At 42.1% G+C, this 20,150-nt stretch overlaps 1 protein-coding gene across 1 annotated transcript in view; it reads left to right on the top strand.

Annotated features, from left to right (window-relative positions):
• Positions 1-20,150, top strand: part of LOC144679215 (cadherin-6-like) — a 163,449-nt gene that overhangs the window by 68,749 nt on the left and 74,550 nt on the right. Inside the window, exons 5-7 of the mRNA XM_078539653.1 lie at positions 6,217-6,384; positions 11,150-11,337; positions 11,431-11,684. Coding sequence (XP_078395779.1) covers positions 6,217-6,384; positions 11,150-11,337; positions 11,431-11,684 — 610 coding nt within the window. The remainder of the gene's footprint in view (positions 1-6,216; positions 6,385-11,149; positions 11,338-11,430; positions 11,685-20,150) is intronic.

The raw sequence follows: 20,150 nt of genomic DNA, 5'->3' as shown, positions 1-20,150 counted from the left end.
AGGCGCTTCTTCACAGGAACATCAATCAAAATTTGGCACCCTACCTGTCAGAGATATTAAGGCAGATAACCTAAATCTCGGTCAAATCAGTAGTTTTTAAGTAGGGTCCTAAAGGAGGAGTAAGAGGTAGGGATGTGAAGAGGTTTTGGGAGGGAAGTCCAGAGCTTAGGGGCTAGGCCGATGAAGGCACGGCTGCCAATGGTGGAGCGATTATAATCACGTATGCTGAAGAGGCAAGAACTGGAGGAGGGCAGAGATCTTGCAGAGAGGTAGGGCTGTAGGAGATTGCAGAGGTAGGAAGGGGAAAGGACGGTACGAAAATGATTTAAACATCTACACTGAACAATGTGTTAGCTTCATTGATGTACGCTCATCAGTTTATTAGTAAATTGAATATTTTTTAAACTGTAAAATTTTTACAAACATGCCTCCTAGTGTCCGTGCACTTGAGACAACAAGGTCCGTTTGAAGAGCCTCCTTAAAGAGTGGAAGCTCAAGTTACGTTTGACATACCCTCTGTTTAAAATTCCCTAATCCCTTGAGCTGCTTTGGACAGTTTCACTCAGATTGCACTGAAAATGAAACAAGTGCAAACTAAGTGGACAGTCAGTATGGATTGCTATTGGCTGGCACGTACGCAATTTTCCTCAAGCATTGGTGATTGGCGCATCTTTGGAAGGGTTGTCCAGCTCTGATGATCACAACAGGAACAGGATAACCAAACCTACAATAGTTACACTAACAATGTTGTATTGTGGCTCATTTACGCTTGCTAGAAGCAACATACATTCATACTCAGGGACCCACTGTTGGAATTAGAGATAGTTTTAAGTAATTTATATGCATAATTGTGTGTGTTAGGGATGGCTATAGCTTTAAGTTTAAGGTTAGCTTTAAGTTTAATTTATATGTTTTATTTGTGGGTTAAAAGGGTGAAACCTAGGTCTAGTTTCATTTAGCATTTTTCTCTGGGAGAATTTTGCCTGCTAGTCTGTGGGTTTGTTTGTATACCTGCATTTTAATGAGGTTTTATGGTCCTTGAAGTGGTTTAGGGAAGTTAAAACAAAGTAGGGAACACTGTGCGGTTGCATAGCAACAGGGGGCCCACAGAGACTGAGAGAAACAGAGAAGCAGTTTGAATTCATTGGGTAGGATCATTCCACAGAAACTGCCAGGGCAGGCAGGAAGGGAACTGCAGGGAGCAAGTCCCAAAAGAAAAGCAGAAAGTCCCAAATCAAATGACTGGGGAAAGGAAAAGGTCCCAAGACGACAGCTAAGTCAAGGATGAGGGACAGGGAATCTGGAACAGATCCGGTTCAGTGGAAGTGAAAGCAAAGAGCTTGGAGAAAGGCTCCTAATTAAAGACAGAAAGCAGTAGGAAGCTGAATCAATACAAAGTAGGCTTGCAAGAAGCCAGAAGACCCAAGGAGACAGTCAAAAGTTGGTGACTCCTTAAAATGGGCATGTGAAGCAGTGGTGTTCTGTTGGCATAGCTGAGCATCTGAGAGAGAGTGTGCGGGAGGCAAAACTTGAATGCACGTGGCGATCGGGGAGAGGAACATCAGACGGAGAGATTGAAACCCTGGAGGTGGGCCCTTGTGGAAGATGTCTGAGAGAAAGCATTGTTTGGGAGAAGATTCCAAAGCGGGTTCTTCGAGAGTGGAGATTAGAAACCCTCATGGGAAAGACGGAGTTCAATGAGACCGGTTGGCTCACAGTGTGACAAGCTTCTGGGGAGAGTTGATGAGAGATCCATAGCATTTGTTTAGGGTGGCATCTGTCACTTGGTTTCAGAGTGTGGTGATAGGTCACCTATCGATTTATATGGGCTGCATACTTACTGTAAACATGAGAGTATAAGATAGCTTTTATAACTTGTATAATCTTTACGAACCTGTATATATCTGTCAAGGTATAGTTGTGGGCAAAGGACTATTGTAATATAGTTCATCTTATCTTGTTTAATAAATGTCTTATTCTTTTGTTAAAAGTTCATGAGCTGACTCTTGTGACTCTGTTCAGTAGCCGCCCTCCACGTTTCTAAACAAAAAATAAAGGTTAGGATCTATCAAGCCAGGGTCCACCCTGGGATCTGCCTTGCCCAGTAGTAACATCAGCTGGGATCATAACACTGTTCTCTGCAAAGAAAAGGAATACATTCAAGCCTTGCACCTTTTTTGAATTATCCAGAAGCTTGGAGAGCCTACAGTTCCCTGTTGCTTTCTCCATGGCAATGCCTGGCCAATCAGAGTCAATTTGCCAACCAACCAGCACCCTTTTTCTCCTGTAATATAAATTATTGTGATCGTTTGAAATTTGGCATTCTTGCATTTGTCCTGATAAGTACAAGACGAAAAGCGTGGGCAACATGTCTCTCTTTTCAGAAATAATACCTATTCTTATGACACGTTGTTAGTTCTCTGGTTAATTTGAGCGTCTCCTGGCTGAGCAGATCTTTCTGCCATTGGAACAAACGAGGGAGAATGTGTTTGTTCAGATGCTATAGAATGTCCTAGAAAATCCTCGCCTGCAGTGTCAACATATTCTTATATTGTAACATCATTTCACTTCAAAACTTTGTCACAAAACTAAACAATCCAGCATTATGAGCTGGAATTTCCTCCAGGAGGTAGACTGAAATTGACTGGTACATTAGAGGGAAATCAATCAAGGAGACAGGCTTTCCTCCGCACTCTTGTCTACCAGCCCCCTACACCCTCACCAGTAATTGACTGTGGAAAAAGAAAACTTGATAAAACAGCTATGACAAAATATAAAATGCTGGAAATACACATACTCTGGTTTTAGCTATCTTTATGACTTTGCTATCATGGTGCAGTTCCCCACTGTCAGTGCAGCTACTAATTCTGATATCTTGGGGGCAATTTTAACCAAACCCTCTGGGTGGGGAACTCCAGGATTAGGTGGAACCACCTTATTTTATACTCTGCCCAATGGGAGAAATTTTAACTCCATCCCGTCAATCAGGAATCTGAGGGAATTGGACTCAATGTTGGTTTCAAACTCACCCGATGGCGCTCTCCATAAAACTGTCTCATGCGACAGCATTTTCCAAATCTGCAACCTGTACTCAGCAGGTCTGCCAGCATCCGTGCAGAGAGAAACAGAGTTAACGTTTCGAGTCCATGTGACTCTTTTTCAGAGCTATAGAGAAGTAGAAATGTGATGGGTTTTAAATGAACTATGTTGGCTAGACCTCTCTAATGCATAAATAAATCCAAGCTAACCCAAGGGATATATTATTGACTATCTGGTCAGTGTAAGAACGAAGTCAGTTTCCTCTATGTATGGATTAGAAGGGTATGTGAGAACTGGAAAGTTATTCAAATTGGAGACTTCAGTCAACCTTATGTAAAGTGAGAAACCCCAAATGGTTTGGAGCTGGAGATGGCAGTAATGGTGCATGATTGCTTCTTGACCCAGTGTGGTGGAGGAAGTCACAAGAGATGATGCTTATTTTGATCAATTAGTCATTGAAGATCCAGAGAAGAATGAAGAGGAAGGACCTATTTCCAATTGCAGAGAAGTCGATAACCAGGGGGCAATGATTTAATGTAGTTGATGGAAGGATTAGAAGGGAATTGAGGAAAAATGTTCTCACCCAGAATGTGGCAACTGTCTGAAATTCACTGCCTGAAAGGGTAGTAGATGCAAGAACCCTCACTGGATTTTAAAATACTTGGATATGCGCTTGAAACATCAGAAGTCGGGGAGATGGTGGAGTAGTCACATTGTCACTGGACTAGTGACCCAGAGACCCAGGGTAATGCTCTGGGGAGCTGGGTTCGAATTCCACTATGCCAGATGGTAGAATTTTAATCGAATAAAAATCTGGAATTAAAAGTCCAATGATGACCATGAAACCATTGTCGATTGTTGTAAAAATCCATCTGGTTCACCTTTAGGGAAGGAAATCTGCCCTCCTTACCTGATCTGGCTGACATGTGACTCCAAACTCACAGCCATATGGTTGACTCTTTAATTGACCTCTGAAATGGCCTAGCAAGCCACTCAGTTTCTCAAGGGCAATAAGTGCTGGCCTAGCCAGTGACACCGACATCCCATGAATGAATAAAAAAAGAGCTATTGACCAAGATCCAGAAAGTGGATGGATAGCTCTTGTTTGGCCAGCACAAATACAGTGGATTGAATGTCCCCCTGTTCTTTAAATTTTCAATGTTTCTAAAATGAGAGTCACAGCTCTCTGGAGGATAGCAACCATAGAATTAATCTGAGAGTTAGAAATATCTAAGACCAGGAGCCAAGTGCATAGTTTTAAAAGGGTTAAATTCAATGATTCAATGAAGGAAAATCAATTGGGAAATGTATAGTCAATGAAATTAAAAACCGGGAAGGATGTTGATGGGCAGCCAACTTGCTGTTATCACTTTTACACTACCACGCAAAATCAGGTTCTGGCCCAAAGAAGGAGCAATGTGTCAAATAAACTTCCAGACAGACTAAAGTTCTGGAACCATTTAAAAGAAAAAATGGCAGATGTCAATTTGTCGTTGTCTTTGGATGGGTGAATTGCAATGGGATGAAATGCCTTTCCCGTAATTGTCTGGTGATTACACTTATACCCTGCCACAATGGTCAGCATCGTCCCTCAACTCTTTGTTGAGAAATAACATGAAGAAACTGTGGAAGAACAGATTAATAAAAAGCTGGGTCTTGTGCAAGTTATAAGCAAGGTGTTCCGCCAAGCAAATTCATCGAACAAATTGCTATTTTCATGCACTATGTTGCACAAAGAAAGAAACTTTTGTGGATTGAATTTAACTGTTCCCATAACCAGAACACTTTACATTTATTCTGTGGGGGAGTAGGGGATAAAGGAAAGTTGTCTCTCCAGTTTTCTTCCCTCGTCTCCTGAAGGTGTTGACTCACATTTGGAGTGTTTTTGCACAGACGTTACTGTTCTCTGACGCTTCACCAGGGCTTCCTTTCTTCATGCGACAGCAGACACCGAGGGCTGCGAATTCCAAGTCCCTGTGTGTCACTAGCAGATGGCCTCTACGCAGCCAGAGGCTAGTTGGGAAATTATGGCTGTTGGCCTGGAGTTTTCACGAGGCTGTGCTGACTTTCTCGCCCAAGATTGACCAAGCTGCAAATGATCACGGAATTTCAAGTGCAAATCCTGCCCCAGTGCAAACTGAGTTCCTGTGATCTTTTAACGTTCATTTGAAAGGCATTGCGCTAGAAGATGCCCAGCTTGCAAAACTGGCCACAGCCCCAGATTGAATTAATCATCATGGTGCATTTCCATTAATCGAGCCAATCTGGGGGCATTGGACGAGGCTCTTCAAATTAAGCCACTTTTTTTTTTTGTTGCTGCGACACTAACTTATTGGCATAATTTAAAAGCATTTAAAGATATGAAACTGACTGGTTTACACCGATGTAACTGATAAATGGTTCTGGATAATTTTTAAAGCGATTTTCAGTTATGTAAAATCAGGCTATTCATAAGTGATGGACATGGTACTAATTACAAAATGCTTGTTTTCTGTGGTAAACCCATTTTCAGCTTTATTGATCATACAATGCGAAGTTACCGCTCTCGAATACATCAAGCAATATTTTTCTAGCCCCTTGACGAATGGAAAATCACAGACAAAGCAATTACAGATTTTCTATGGCACCTACTGCATGAAATCTTTACGATGCCCTGTCCGTGTGTCAGCGTCATTGACCAATGCAGCGTCGCATTCGATCCTGATTCCGCTCTTCCTGGGTAACCACGTTTGCTTTTATCAGCATCCACTGTGGATGGCTATCAGGAATAGTAAATCCAGCTGATTTTATTCCCCCTCCTAGCCCAATAACGTTGACATCAATCTTAACTGGCAGCTCGGATGAGAGCAACTTGGGAAACAGAGATCAGAAATCAAAACTAAAACTCTGTGCTAATAATCTGCACAGTTTCACACTAATCAGCAAAGTTACCAATTGTACCAATTCTGGGAACTCATTTTTGCTGGTTAAGCTAATATGTTACTTGATTGTATCACACCATGGGTAAGTAATTATTACAGTGTTGTTTGTAATTTCCTGGGCAAAATAAGAAGCTGTCTCAGACCCCAGTGACTGAACAAGAGCAAAATCTCCCCAGAATATGAAAAATGTTCTTGTCTGCTGCTTTATTAATACTTTGCAACTCCGATTGATTTGTTTTTTTGTGTGTTATTCTAGGTATTATTCGAACAGCTTTACCAAACATGGACAGAGAAGCAAAGGAGCAGTATCAAGTGATCATCCAGGCTAAGGACATGGGTGGGCAGATGGGAGGATTATCAGGCACAACGTCTGTAAACATCACCCTCACTGATGTCAATGACAATCCTCCCAGATTTCCTCAAAGTGAGTTATATTTAATGCTTTCTTGCAAAATTTAAAACTATAATTTACAAGCATATAGCATTTATGAATAAACGCATAAACTCATTTAATCACCATTACATTTTAGTCCAAATGAGCCAGCTGCCCATACAGTTGGAACTGCTACTGCTCAAATAATGTTCCTTTCCAATGTGGAAATACTTCCTTTTGTGAGACTTACATAAATCGGATTAAAACAAAGAGTGCTCAAAATATTAAATCCATAGTTAATTAATTACCCACATAAATCATGTCCGACATTCATGTTGGAGAAAATTGTACATTTGGTGTGCATATTGACCCAATATTTTAGATTATTGAAAGAATTTGTAAGCATGGGTGTTTTATAATCTGGAAAGTATTCTGAAGGGTCAAGATAATTTAATTGATTTCGAGCTCTAGTGTTATCAGGGCAGGGGGGGAAATGACAAGTCCAACTGTAAGAAATGGCTGTATGATATCCTAATTAGATGATAGGAAATTTATTGAATACTGTCAAAACAGCTCTCTGGCTAAAAGTCTCAGCAAATTGTTCCTGCTGATACAGATAAGGACTTTTCATCAGGCCATTATCCTACCAAGGATGTAGTCTGGGAATAGACCTTTTGTAAGCAAAGCTAGGTCTGATAACTGTAGTATAAAAGGTTAATATTAAATATATAAATAGATAGTCTACATCATTAGTGACATAAGATCACATGACAACAGAGCATGCTGAGAGATAGTTCTAGGTAGAGCCTCGTGCTAAGCCTGTACAGTACATAGTTAGTACAAGATTCAGTAAAAGGTAAAGTTTACCAACAGCCTCGCTTCCAGCAATATCTGTAAATCCAGACCATAAACAACCTCATCTAAGACCCACAATGATGATAACAGATGGTGACAACAGAAAACACGACAGAAGAAACAACAAGAGCCCAGCAAGAGGCAGCAAAAGTAACGACTATGAACTCAACTTCCTGTTTTCCACACACATATTTATGCCCAATGTCCCAAAGCAACAGATATAGGGAGGGTAAGAGAGAAGGAGGATGACTGTTATGCAAATCAAACCAGAGACTATAATCAACGCCATAGAGTGTATGATTTACCAGAACTCCAGCCAGTTGAATCAGTCTGGATTCATGACCAGAATCACGAAGGCCAAGTCTTGGAGAAAACACGAAGTCCACGATTTTACCTTGTAGAGACTGAAAGTGGAATAATGAGAAGAAACAGAAGACCATCAATGGAATGGACCAACAACCTGGACAATCAGGAAGATAACCTGAACAGAGGGACAGTAGTCTCTGATGATTCTCATACTACTCTACAGAGTTCGAGAGAGAACATGGAGAAGTGGAATCCTATATAATTTCTGAGAGAGCTGAGAACAAGGTCAGGGAGATTGGTGAAACCACCACAACGCTTATACCTGTGAACCAGAAATGAGACTTCAGGGGGAAATGTATGATAATGTAAATAATGTATTTAATCAAGTCAGAGACTTGGTGGGGGGATAGATGTAGTATAAAGGGTTAATGTTAAATGTGTAAATATATAGTCCACATCATTAGTGACTTAAGATCACATGACAACAGAGTACGCTGATCGTTCTATGTAGAGCCTCGTGCTAAGCCTGCACTGTACATGGTTAGTATAAATAAAGTGTTCGATAAAAGGTAAAGTTTACCAACAGCCTTGCCTCCAGCCGTCTCTGTAAATCCAGACCATAAACAACCTCATCTCAGACCCACAACGATGATAACAGGATAAGTAGTTGAGAGAAGGAGTCACATCTGCATATTTAAAACAAATTGGCTAGAGAAAGGTATTATGATGTCCTATAAGAGATAAGCAAAGATGAACTCAGGAGGGTGAGGCCTAGAACCGTGAGGTTTTGCCTTGGACACGTATTCCCAGGTAAGTTGAATGGGAAGATGCAATTGAACGCATGATTGACATGAGATACTCACCAGCCCCCAAAATTAAAGTAGATAAATAGAGCAGCTGAGGAGGAAGAAGCACTGAAGAGGGGAGGTGTCTCTGTAGGATGAATCCATGTTAGCTTCTGTTCCACACCCTGATCAACCTAAAGGGGTAGAAGAAATGGTTATGGCAGGAAGCAGGGACAAGGCTGTCCAGTCCATCTGATTTGGGACGGTTAAACATTCTCACCTGTCATGGGTCCTATGTCTACTATAGACTTATAGACTCATAGGTGTCTACAGAACAGATATAGATTGGCCCAAAACAAAAACAGAAACAGAAATACCTGGAAAAACTCAGCAGGTCTTGCAGCATCGGCGGAGAAGAGCACAATTGACATTTCAAGAGTTCAGAGGACTCGAAACATCAACTGTGCTCTTCTCCGCCGATGCTGCCAGACCTGCTGAGTTTTTCCAGGTATTTCTGTTTCTGTTTTTGTTTTGGATTTCCAGCATCCGCAGTTTTTTGTTTTTATCTCTGTATTATATAGATTGGCCCATCGTGTCTGCATCAGTCAGCAAAGATCTGACTACACTAATCCCATTTTCCAGCACTTGGCCCATAGCCCATAGGCAACGCAAGTGAATATCTAAATACTTCTTAAATGTTACGAGTGTTTCTGACTCAACCACCCTTTCAGGCAGTGAGTTCCAGACTCCCACCACCCTCTGGGCAAAAGAATTTCCCCTCAACTCCTCAACTACTTTGCCCATGGGCAGGATTTTCGGGTCATCGGCCAGGGGCAGTGGGTGGGCCCGGAAGCTGCCAGGAAACGGTCCATCGCCTGCGATCGGTCCCCAGCTGCAATTTCATGCTGGCTGGCCCAATTAACGGCGAGCCAGCGTGAAAGGTACACTGAAAAGCTCAGCGCTGCTTTGGTGGGGATGGCAAGAGCCCGAGCGCTGATGTCAGGGTGGGTGCAGGGGGAGCGCGCAATGAAAGCTCCCTGAAGGCAGAGAGCTGACTCAGGGAGCTGAAGAATTTTAAAAACAAAAGTAAAGATTATGAAATTCTGGAAAAATTGTCCCCCATGTAGGACTCACTCACCCGAACATATAGATAGTAAAAATTCTGCCAAAACATTTTTATTTTGTTTTTAATTAACCTTGGAAACCTCATCCCGCCCGTGGATGAGGTTTCCTCAAAAATCCAAAGGCCACCTGGTCGATTCACCCACCCGCCAACCGTAACGTTGGACGGACAGTGAAAAATCGCTCTTAATTAATACATTAATGGCCTTAAGAGGCCTTTTAATTGCCAACTTCCGCACCCGCCCGCCTGCCGACTGAAGTATCGCACGAGTGCACGATGATGTCGGGACACTCGCCCAACGTTGCTGCGCGCAATTTTACACTCGGGCGTGCCAGGCGCGCACCCGCACACCGAGCAAAAAATTCTGCCTATATATTTTAATCGTGTATGGGATTTGAACTCTTGCATCTCAGTAAAACTGCTTGTGGTTCCTCAACCCCCTTTTTTTTTAGATAATCTGTGATCCTTGGTGAAAGCTTAAGCTACATGCCCCAGCTACAAAAACACCAAGAGGAATGTTAACTCCCTGCTCCCCGTCCCCAACTCTGACCTAGTGGCAATTGGCCAGAGGAACATTTAAAATGGAGCCGGAGCACTTAGCTGCACTAATTTGGACACCTTCCCAAAGCCAATGTCATTATAATGCAGTTGTGGTGGTTTTGTCACCTGACTGGATCTGCCAAGAGATGCAGCCAGGGCAAGAAGAAGCCCAACAAGATTATCTCCCTAAAAAAAATGTTTCTTTTTCTGTGTGGGCCAGGAGGAGCAGGATTCTTGCTTCAGGAACCCCTCAAGAAAGTCTAAGGTTCCCCCTACCTTGGACCTCCCTCTACCAGACTCCAATAGGTTCAGCCTTTGCCAGGAATGTTTCTCCGGGTCCACAGTGATAGCCTTCAAGCTGGACAGCACTTCAAGCTGGACAGTGCTAGTCAGCCGAAGGTCACATGTAAAATGTTGCCCACACATTAACACCATCCAAGCTGTCCAGCTGCTCCCAAGCAGACAAAGGGCTCACTGTGCTGCTTCCCACCCAGCAATAGAAACGGACCTCAGAATCAAAATGTACAATGATCTCAGCAAATATATCTCCATTTTTTTTTCTCTTTAAGAAGACAATATTCGTGGATCTATTCAACATTATTTTGCTATTTCCTCAAGTGTTGGCACCATAGTACTCTGGTCCACTTTCATACCAAGCAGGCGTTTGAGATTTTGGGGAACTGAATTTGGTTAAAAATAATTCTAGAAGCATAACTGTATTGATAAGACTGACCATAAAGCTGTTAGATTGCTGTGAAATCCCAACGGGTGCGATCTCGATACAGTCTCGTAGGCGTTTGATCCCTTCATACCAAATTGGACTCGTGTTTGCAAACCTGGTGTTAACCAGACTCATCCAGCTTCTTGCAATGCCTATAGTGCTAGGGAAAAGGTAAACCTTTGCCCCTGGGAATATGTTAGGCTTTCTTGACACTTGGTTAATATTTCTGGCTGGGCCTCTCTTTGTGTTAATTGAAACTGAAGAGCTTTTGAGATTCTCAGTGAAGAGGACCAGTTTGTGTGAAATACCACAACACATCCTGTTCTCAAGCCACCTTTACATTTGATTGAATGTACCTTTCAAAGTAGGCCATCCATTCATTGTGAAGCGTCAGCTCATACAGTGCTGGTTGAGTTTTATTGGAGTGTAGCTCAAAGTAATGTTTAACCATGTAACCATAGCTGAGAGAATTTCTTATCCTTGCAGGTGCATACCAAATGAGTGTCAAGGAGTCTTCCCAAGAAGGTTCTGTTGTTGGCAGAATTAAAGCTTATGATGCAGATATCGGAGAAAATGCAGAAATAACTTATCGCATCATCGACGGTGATGGGATGAATATGTTTGACATCACTACAGACGAGGCTACACAAGAAGGTGTCGTTCTTGTGAAAAAGGTGCAGGCATAGTCAATAGCTTACTTTCTTCTGGAATTTCTCCTTTTCGTTTTATGCAATCAGATTAACTAACGCTTTGTTCTTCTACCTCAGATGTTGGACTATGAGAGCAAGAAAAACTATATCTTAAAGGTAGAGGCACTGAACAGTCGCCTTGACCCTCGATTCCTTTACCTGGGTCCGTACAAAGACACAGCCACTGTGAGGATTGCAGTTCAGGATGTGGATGAGCCCCCAGTGTTCAGTAGACCCTTTTACATGTTAGACGTGTATGAAGACATTGATGTGGGGACTATCATAGGTACCATAACAGCACAAGATCCTGACGCATCTCACAGTTTGGTTAGGTAAGCTTTACCATCTTGTCAGAGTACAAGCTGTGCACATTAGAGCATTATACTCTGTTCTGTTTGTATAGTCACTTAATGTTCATTTCTGCCTCAATTTAATTAACTGCTGCTCTGCAAAGTTTGTAAAATGGAAACTCAAGTATCTGCTATATTTATAACATGGCACACACAAGTGAGCCTCCAGAATCCAAGTATTGTTCCACATACATGTGCTCTCCAAAACCAATTCTAAATCGCATCGCTTACCATTAGCCTGGACTTGCTTTCTCAATCACATTACATGTATGGGTACAACATTTGTTTTATGGCAGTCCCAGTCTTATTATGAAAGCTGTGTTTTGGCTGTAGATGCAAGGGGAAAGTTAGAAAGAAAAGCTAAAAGAAAGAAAGGAACAAAAACAAAAATTGCTGGAAAAACTTAGCAGGTCCGACAGCATAAGAGTTATACGGATTCAAAACGTTAACTCTGCCTTTCTCTCCACAGACGCTGTCAGACCTGCTGAGTTTTTCCAGCAGTTTTTGTTTCTGTCTCAGGTTTCCAGCATCCGCAGTATTTTGCTTTTAAAAGAAAGAAAGGCTTGAATTTACACAGCCTACTTCATGACCGCCGTATGTCTCAAAGCGCTTCACAGCTAATGAAGTGCTTTTTGAAGCATCATCACTTTTGCAATGTAGGAAACATCGCAGTCAATTTGCGCACAGCAAGCTCCCAGAAACAGCAATGTGATAGTGACTGGATCGTCTGTCTTTGTGATGTTCATAAATATTGGCCAGGACACCAGAGAGAACACCCCTGCTCCTCTTCAAAACGGTGCCACGGGATCTTTTACACCCACCTGAGCAGGCAGACAGGGCCTCAGTTTAACATCTCATCCGAAAGGTGACAATTGATTTTATTTTCACCCTATTCAGTTATCAAATCTCCCTGGTTCGAACATCCATAGTTTTAACATATAATCATTTTTACATTTTAATACATTGTGAGTTGTATCATTTTCACAAAATACAACATGAAACAACATTCAAGAATTAAAGGGCAGAAACGTTCCTGAATGAAACAGAGAAATTAGCATTTTACCAATTAATATATACATAACATGGAAGAATTGCTTAAATAGGGTACATAAAACCAAAACATGCTTTCAAAGACTACTCTGTATATAAATGATTTCTAAATAGGAAATGTAAGTAGGGAGTAGTTTTTATCTAATACGTACAAGGAAATAGATTTTTTACAGGGATTCCGTCATGATCCTTACCTGATCGCTGAAGTATACCTGAAATGTTTATCACTTATTTTCCTGAGTGAATGATACAAAATTGCGACACATGTTTTGCCTTCTTAAGGAAAAATGGCCCATTCTACAATCATACCTTACTTTCCAGAATTCCAGAATTATAATGTGTATCGTGTATTAACATATTGTGTGTACACTGGAAATTCTGTGCCTGTTGTATTACTTATGGATAGAAAATGCCTCTGGGCCGAATGGCCTCTGTGCTTTGATTTCCAATATGTATGCTTCCATATGGAGCTTCATGTCGGGAAATCTAGCACAGAGTTTAGGCCAAAACTGAAAGACTAAAATTGAAAAAAAAAGTCTTCCTGTTGAATGGGACATGGACAATGTGCCAATTGAGCTATAGAGGCAGTACCATAAATGCATTTAAGGGGAAGCTAGATAAACACGTGATGGAGAAAGGAATAGAAGGATATGTTAATGGTTCGATGAAGAAGGGTGGAGCATAATTAATGGCCTATTTCTGTTCTGTAAATACTATGATACTATATAACATCACCTGTGCACATGAGGCACCGAGAGGGGGCACAGAATGCAACCACTAGAGCTTTTTGCATTTGAATTAATATGTTGGTGCAGGCATTCTCCCTATACTTTTCCCTTACATCTGCAGCCAAAACACAGCTTTCATAATAAGACTGAGACTGCCATAAAACAAATGTTGTACCCATACATGTAATGTGATTGAGAAAGCAAGCCCAGGATGATTAACCATTACCTTTAAGTGGTTAATCAGCCTCAGCCTTCCTTCTTTGAAAGTCGCCATATTGTTGGGTGAATGTTACAGGTTAACACCATTTGTCAGGTTTATTTACAGGTTGAATAATACACATTAACAATGTTTTACTGAAGTGTAACACTTAAAACAATAAAGTCCTCAAGGAGTTAAAATAAATATTATTAGAACATAATTCTTCCACAACTTAATAAGCAGGAAAACTCATGGGTTAACTAGCTTTTTTGTTGGATCTTTAAGAGGTATATGAATTGCAAGCATTTGCAAATTGGGGGATTCAGACCTCCAAACAGAAGTAAAGATGAATAACTTGAATTGTAATTTAGTGCCATGGGAAACCTTTTAGTTTACGTCCAAGCATTTTAAGTCAGGTCTCACACCTTATGTGGGCTTTGGTGCCTTACTAGTAAAATCCTTCTGAAAAGATCACGGTGTAAAAGCTCAGCTATCGGAATAATTTAATTTCTATATTACAGAGTCTACTGATCCACTTGTATTAACACTTCAAAGTACAGTCCTAGCCATCAAACAAATTTTCACTTAATTTCTGAACAGAGGTGCTGCTTGGGGAAAAGATCCAGCCAGGATAGACGTTCCCACTTTCACAGTCTAACTGGGGGAATTCACCATGGCCGTGACTTTCCAGCCCCGCCCAGACTGCCAGGATCTTCCAGTCCTGCCGAAAGTCAATGGGCTTTTGGTTGGCCCGCCGCATCACTGATTTTCACAAGTGCAGGTGGCTGCTGTCTCACAAATTCTTCGGCACAGTTTCAAACATGGCAGAATTACAAGAAGTGAGCAAGGCAGTTCAAATACATTCTGACCATTACAGTGTAAACCCTTAGTGTAACTTCTGTGGTTACTCCTGTTCCAACCTCTCCTTTCGTTTCTCCCTTGTTTAACCAACTTTGAGTCTAATTCCTTATTATTGCTTTTAGCCAAGTGACAACTCATCAAAATCATCTGTCACACTCACTGGCTATTTTCAGTTAAGTGTAAATCAATGGACTAACCAACAGACAACGGCACTTTCAGAGACTCTTAAAAAGAATTTGACAGCAGTTGACTGAAAGATACATTTCATTTATTGTGTCCTCCTTTTTTCCTTTTGTGACTTTTTTAAACTTATATTTGCCTGTTTTGTCCTTGCTGTCCATAAACCTTATTGAGCCAAGAGCCATTTCCCAGTCGAGTGCCTATTGCAGCACTCTCAAAGGTCATCCAGAAGTCAGGCAACCAGGAAGTCATGGGTGGTAAACGTCTTGCAGGCAGCTGGTGAAGGAGGAGAACAGAAGTCAATCTTTAATAAAAACAGAAAATGCTGGAAAACCTCAGCTGGTCTGACAACATCTGTGGAGAGAGAAACGCGGTTAACGTTTCGCGTCCGTATGGCTTTTCTTCAGAGTCAAAACGTTAACTCTGTTACTCTCTTCACAGATGCTGCTAGACCTGCTGAGTTTTTCCCAGCATTTTCTGTTTTTATTTCAGATTTCCAGCATCCGCAGTATTTTGCTTTTATGTTAGGATTCAATCTTTACTCAGTTTTAAATTTATTCACAAAGTGAGACATTCCAAATGTACAACCCATCACCAGTGCCAATAAGTGTCCCCTATATTCTTTTGAGTAAACAGGAAACAAATGAACAAATGAACCACCCTGTAAAGGGGCACCGTAACATAAAACAAAAACGACAAAGAAAACTTATCCAATAAACATTCTGGTAACACATTGCAGCCCCGGTGGTGCCAACCAATTAAAGAAGGCCGTATGCATACGAGCAGACGTTTTAAAATCCCACTAGCTGTCATGGTGGAATTTGAGCCCCCATCCTCAGAGGATCATCTTGGAGCTCCTAGATTATTAGTCCAATGACATTATCACTACACCACCATCGTATCCCTTCATATGTGCACATTATGCAATGAATACACCCCATTACCGGACCACCACCTGTAGACACTTAAACATAATTTATACAATCAACCATAAGATCCCTGTTGATTTTGATAGACGTGCTCAAAATCATGAGGGGGTTTAGAAGGTAGAGTAGATCGAGAGAAATTGTTCCCATTGGTGGAAGGGTTGGGATCCGAGGGCACTGATTGAAGGTGACTGGAAAGGAACCAAAGGACAAAGTATTCTAAGCAGCGAGTGGTTAGGACCCGGAATGCACTGCCTTGAGAGTGTTTCGGAGGCAGGTTCAATTCGTGGCTTTCAAAATGGAATTGGATAAGCAGCTGAAGAAGAAAGCTTTGCAGGGTCACAGGAGAAGGGCCGACGTGTGGGGCTAGCTAAATTGCTCTTGAGGGGAGCTGGCATGAACTCAATGGGCTGAAGGACCTCCTTTTGTGCTGTAACCATCCTATAGGAAATGAATGGGGCCACATCAGGGCGCACCCTGTCTATTTTATGGAGAAACACCTGACCTTTGGCCAACACATCCCCAGTCAGAAACTTGTCATGTCGGGATTTAAAGGCACAAATAACTAATTCAAACTACTGCTCGTACAGCAGTTAACCAAATGGAGCGAATTTCAAAATGAAGTGTTATGCCTTCCAGGTAACATCAGATACTTTTATGAGAGTCCCGAGCTCAGTAATGGAATTAGAAATTCAAGTTATTCCTATTGATCCCTACTAAAACACAGCAGAACAAAGCACGGGCCTCAGCAAAATAAGTAATAAGTAATTAGGCAGAATGGTGTGCACACAGGAAGGGAATCAGTAGGGGGTCGGAAATCAGAACCTCCCTTCACAACACCAACTGAAATCTATGAAAAGCCCTGAATGATTAATGTTAATTATTTAAGAGGCAGGACGTGGATTGGATTCCTATTGGATCACCCAGAAAAAATTACTTTGAAAATGGAGAGATTAGAGTTCAGGGGAAAGAGTCCCTGTAGGTAACCGGAAGTCCTTTAATAACTATGAAAACTTCATATGGCCTCAGCTACAGGTGAGGCATTGTGACACAGCACAGTGAAATAACACAAACTATTCATTGGTGGAATGTTACGTTTGTTTGACTAGCTCTTTCTCAGATGTGCCCCTCAATTAGATCCAGAGGAAGAAGTAAGAAACAACAGTTATATTAGTGTCTTTCAGAACCTCGGGGCATCTCACTTACATCCAGTGAAGCACGTTTGAAGTGTAGTCAATTTTGTAATGTAGGGAACATGGCAGCCAATTTGTGCACAGCAAGCTCCCACAAAGAGTAATGAGATAAATGGGAGTTTGGGAGAGCAGTTGTAAGCAACTTGGGAGTGTTTTTTTTTCCCAAGCGTGGTAAAAGGTTCAAGGATCTAGTCAGAGGTAGCTACGCTGATGATGTCTGACACCATGGGAAGCAGGGAAAACATGGAACGTAAAGAGTCAGAGGGGCTCTGACTGTAAACATGGTTAGGACCATTCATTGGATGGAGAGGTTTAGGGAGATCAGGAAGACAGTAAACCTGTAGGAGGGAAGGGGAGTCGAGCCGGAGATTGGGAGCTGAGTCGGAGATTAGGTGTTATTGAGGTCACAGAGGAGAAGAGGGAAAATAGCTCGGGGAGAAACTGGGAAGAGCTTTGGGGAATATAGGATTTTAAAGAAGAGACATCAGGGGTGAAAGAAGGCAAGCGAAAGGTGCCAAACGGGCCATGAGGTGCGATTTGGCGATGAGGACCATGCCACCATTGTGGCAGTTTGGGTGAGGCAGCTGGTGGAAACTATAGTCGGCGGGAGAGGCATTGGTCAGAGCTAAGGTGTTGTCAGTCATCAGCCAAGTTTCAGACAAACTCAGGATGTCGATATAATCATCAAATAGAAAATTGATTACTTATTAACTAACCTAACTGACAAACCCGCCCACATATTCACCGACATGCTGTAACATAAGACTCCTAGATACAGTGCATTGACACACAAACACTGTTTGAAGGTGTTGCTCTTATACTTGTAACATGAAGTTCCTCCTGACGGTTTTGTAGACCTGCGGGGGAAACAGAAGCTAACAGCACCCCACAGGACTTTGCGTTATTCACACCATCTGTTGCAAGCACCAACGCAGCGACATCAAACCACGATGAGTTAAACAGTCAGCTTAAGAAATCAGCAGAGAAAACAATGAGGCAGCTCTTCACTGATATCATTGTGGTCGTCAAATCCGATCCCATGTGGTTCAATAGATCGGACATTCCAAGTGGAAGCCCATCATCATGACCAGAGGAAGAGCTTCTGTCTCTCAAGGCTACACAAGCTCTGGCATATCCACATTGTCCCTATTCAACACATGGCGATGGGGCTGGAAATAAACAGGAACAGCCAGCAGATTTAGTGGAAGCAGTTTGAGAGCAAAAAGACGCAGACTGTACACTTTAACCATACGGGACAAAACAAAACAGTGAGACCACATACAGTAGGGTGATAAATTGGTTTCTGTTTTACTTGACCGTTGACCAGGGAGTTTCTGTCTGTTCATGAAGAATAAGGGCTGGGATTTTCCCGCGGGAGATCTGGCGGCCCAGCCAAAAATCCATGGACTTTCGGCGGGTCCGGACGATCCCGGCTGATACCCCATGGTATCAGCATTCACAAGACAGGCTGACCTAGTGGAGTGGACTTTAAACCACTTGTGATTGGCCGTAAATGCTCCTGTTGATTGTTCCTAGGCTCAGTGTGTGCTACAATAGTCTTCTCAGTTACATTGATGTCCCTGTAGCTACCCACTTGGCCACTGTCTTCACTTTGCCATGGTTGTTGCTGGAAAAGCTTCCTCCTTCTCATTAGGCACCTTTGTACTGGAGAGTAGTTCAGCTTGCACCAGATAATAATGATCTTGGAGACTATGATGGAGTCACACTATAAGGCACCCCCCATCTGTCAAGCTATCTGGAGCACTGTTCCAATATGTGAGCGGTGTGCTGTATAATGACCCTGTATGTGCTTTGTTGCATCTACACTCTGGATCTGTCCCTGGTTGGTGCATGGATGTCATTAACTAGTGCCTTATATAGGAGAATAACCAGGCAGGCTGCTTCCAGTTCATCAGTGATGAGGCGAAACCCCTTTCAACTCATGTAGACATTGTCTCTAGAGGCTCGGTTGGCCAAGGAAAGTTCATGAGTGACCCCCCCCCAGACTTTTAGAATCTAGCAACGTGATGACATTGGACAGTTGTGTCCTGCTGTTGTTAATATTCCATGTGAGAGCAACTGAAAATAATGGCCCAGCTGGATAGTGCATCAGTAACTTGTTTGACACATCTGTGGGTGGCAAACTGGCTGATCATCCCTATCCCAGTCTGTCCAGCGGTTACTAAATGCAAGCCTGTCTTCATTTAATTCCTTTTTTTTTATCTGTTAGCTGCCCTTAAAGCAGAAGGTAGAGATCTCCAATTGTCTCCGTGTTTCCAGGCAGTTACCATTGTTAATTTTTAGGTACCTACAGATAGTTTTTAGCTGTACGGCAAATGCAGTCAGTCCGATCGTGGTGCCAGCTGATCTCCCTGGCATTGTTGATTTAATGTTCTCTGCCTTCACGTATTACAACTGGTAGTAGGGCTGTTTTAAAAACAATTATCCCTTTATTGTGGAATTGCTGTTGGAAAATACGGTGACCAAAGCAGAATGTGAGAAACTCTCAGCAGGTCAGGCAGAGAAACAGAGTTCGCGTTTCATGTTTTATTTCAGATTTCTAACATTTTGTTTTTGTTGTAAATTATGGTTCTGTCTCTTTAAGAACTCCCTTGTTCACTAGCCGGAATGTTGCTGGTCTTTAATACTTAGTTTCAATGGCTTAAATTATGAGGATAGTTTGCATAAACATAGCTTGTACTCCTTTTGAGTTTAAACTATTGAGGGGCTTTCCAATTGGAATATTATAATTCTGGGCACTACACTTTAGGAAGGATGTGAAGGCATTCGAGTGGCTGCGGAAAAGATTCACGCAAATGATTCCGGGGATAAGGAATGTCAATTACGTGGATGGATTGGAGAAGTTGGCATTTTTCTTCTTAATGAAGAGAAGGTTGAGAGGAGATTTGATAGAGCTGTTCAAAATCATGAGGTGTCTGATGGAGTAGATTGAGAGAAACTGTTTGCCTTGGTGGAAGAGCTGAGAACCGGGGAAGACCGATTTAAGGTGATTGGCTAAGGAAGCAAGAATGACATGGGGAAAAGCTTTTTGACACAGTGACTAGTTAGGATTTGCAATGCACTGCCTGAGAGGGTGGTGGAGGCAGGCTCAATCATAGTTTCCAAAAGGGAATTAGATAATTAGCTGAAGAGAGAATATTTACAGGGCTACGGGGAAGAGGCAGGGGAGTGGGACTGGGTAAGTTGCTCTTGCAGAGTGCTGGCACAGACATGCTGGGCTGAATGACCTACTTCTGTGCTATAACAATTCTATGATACTATTTTTTTTATTCATTCACGGGACACGGGCT

This window comes from Cetorhinus maximus, chromosome 3 (assembly GCF_964194155.1).
Source record: "Cetorhinus maximus chromosome 3, sCetMax3.hap1.1, whole genome shotgun sequence".
NCBI classification, from domain to species: Eukaryota; Metazoa; Chordata; class Chondrichthyes; order Lamniformes; family Cetorhinidae; genus Cetorhinus; species Cetorhinus maximus.
Note: the sequence above shows the minus strand (reverse complement) of the source record. Positions and strands in the feature narration are given on the sequence as shown.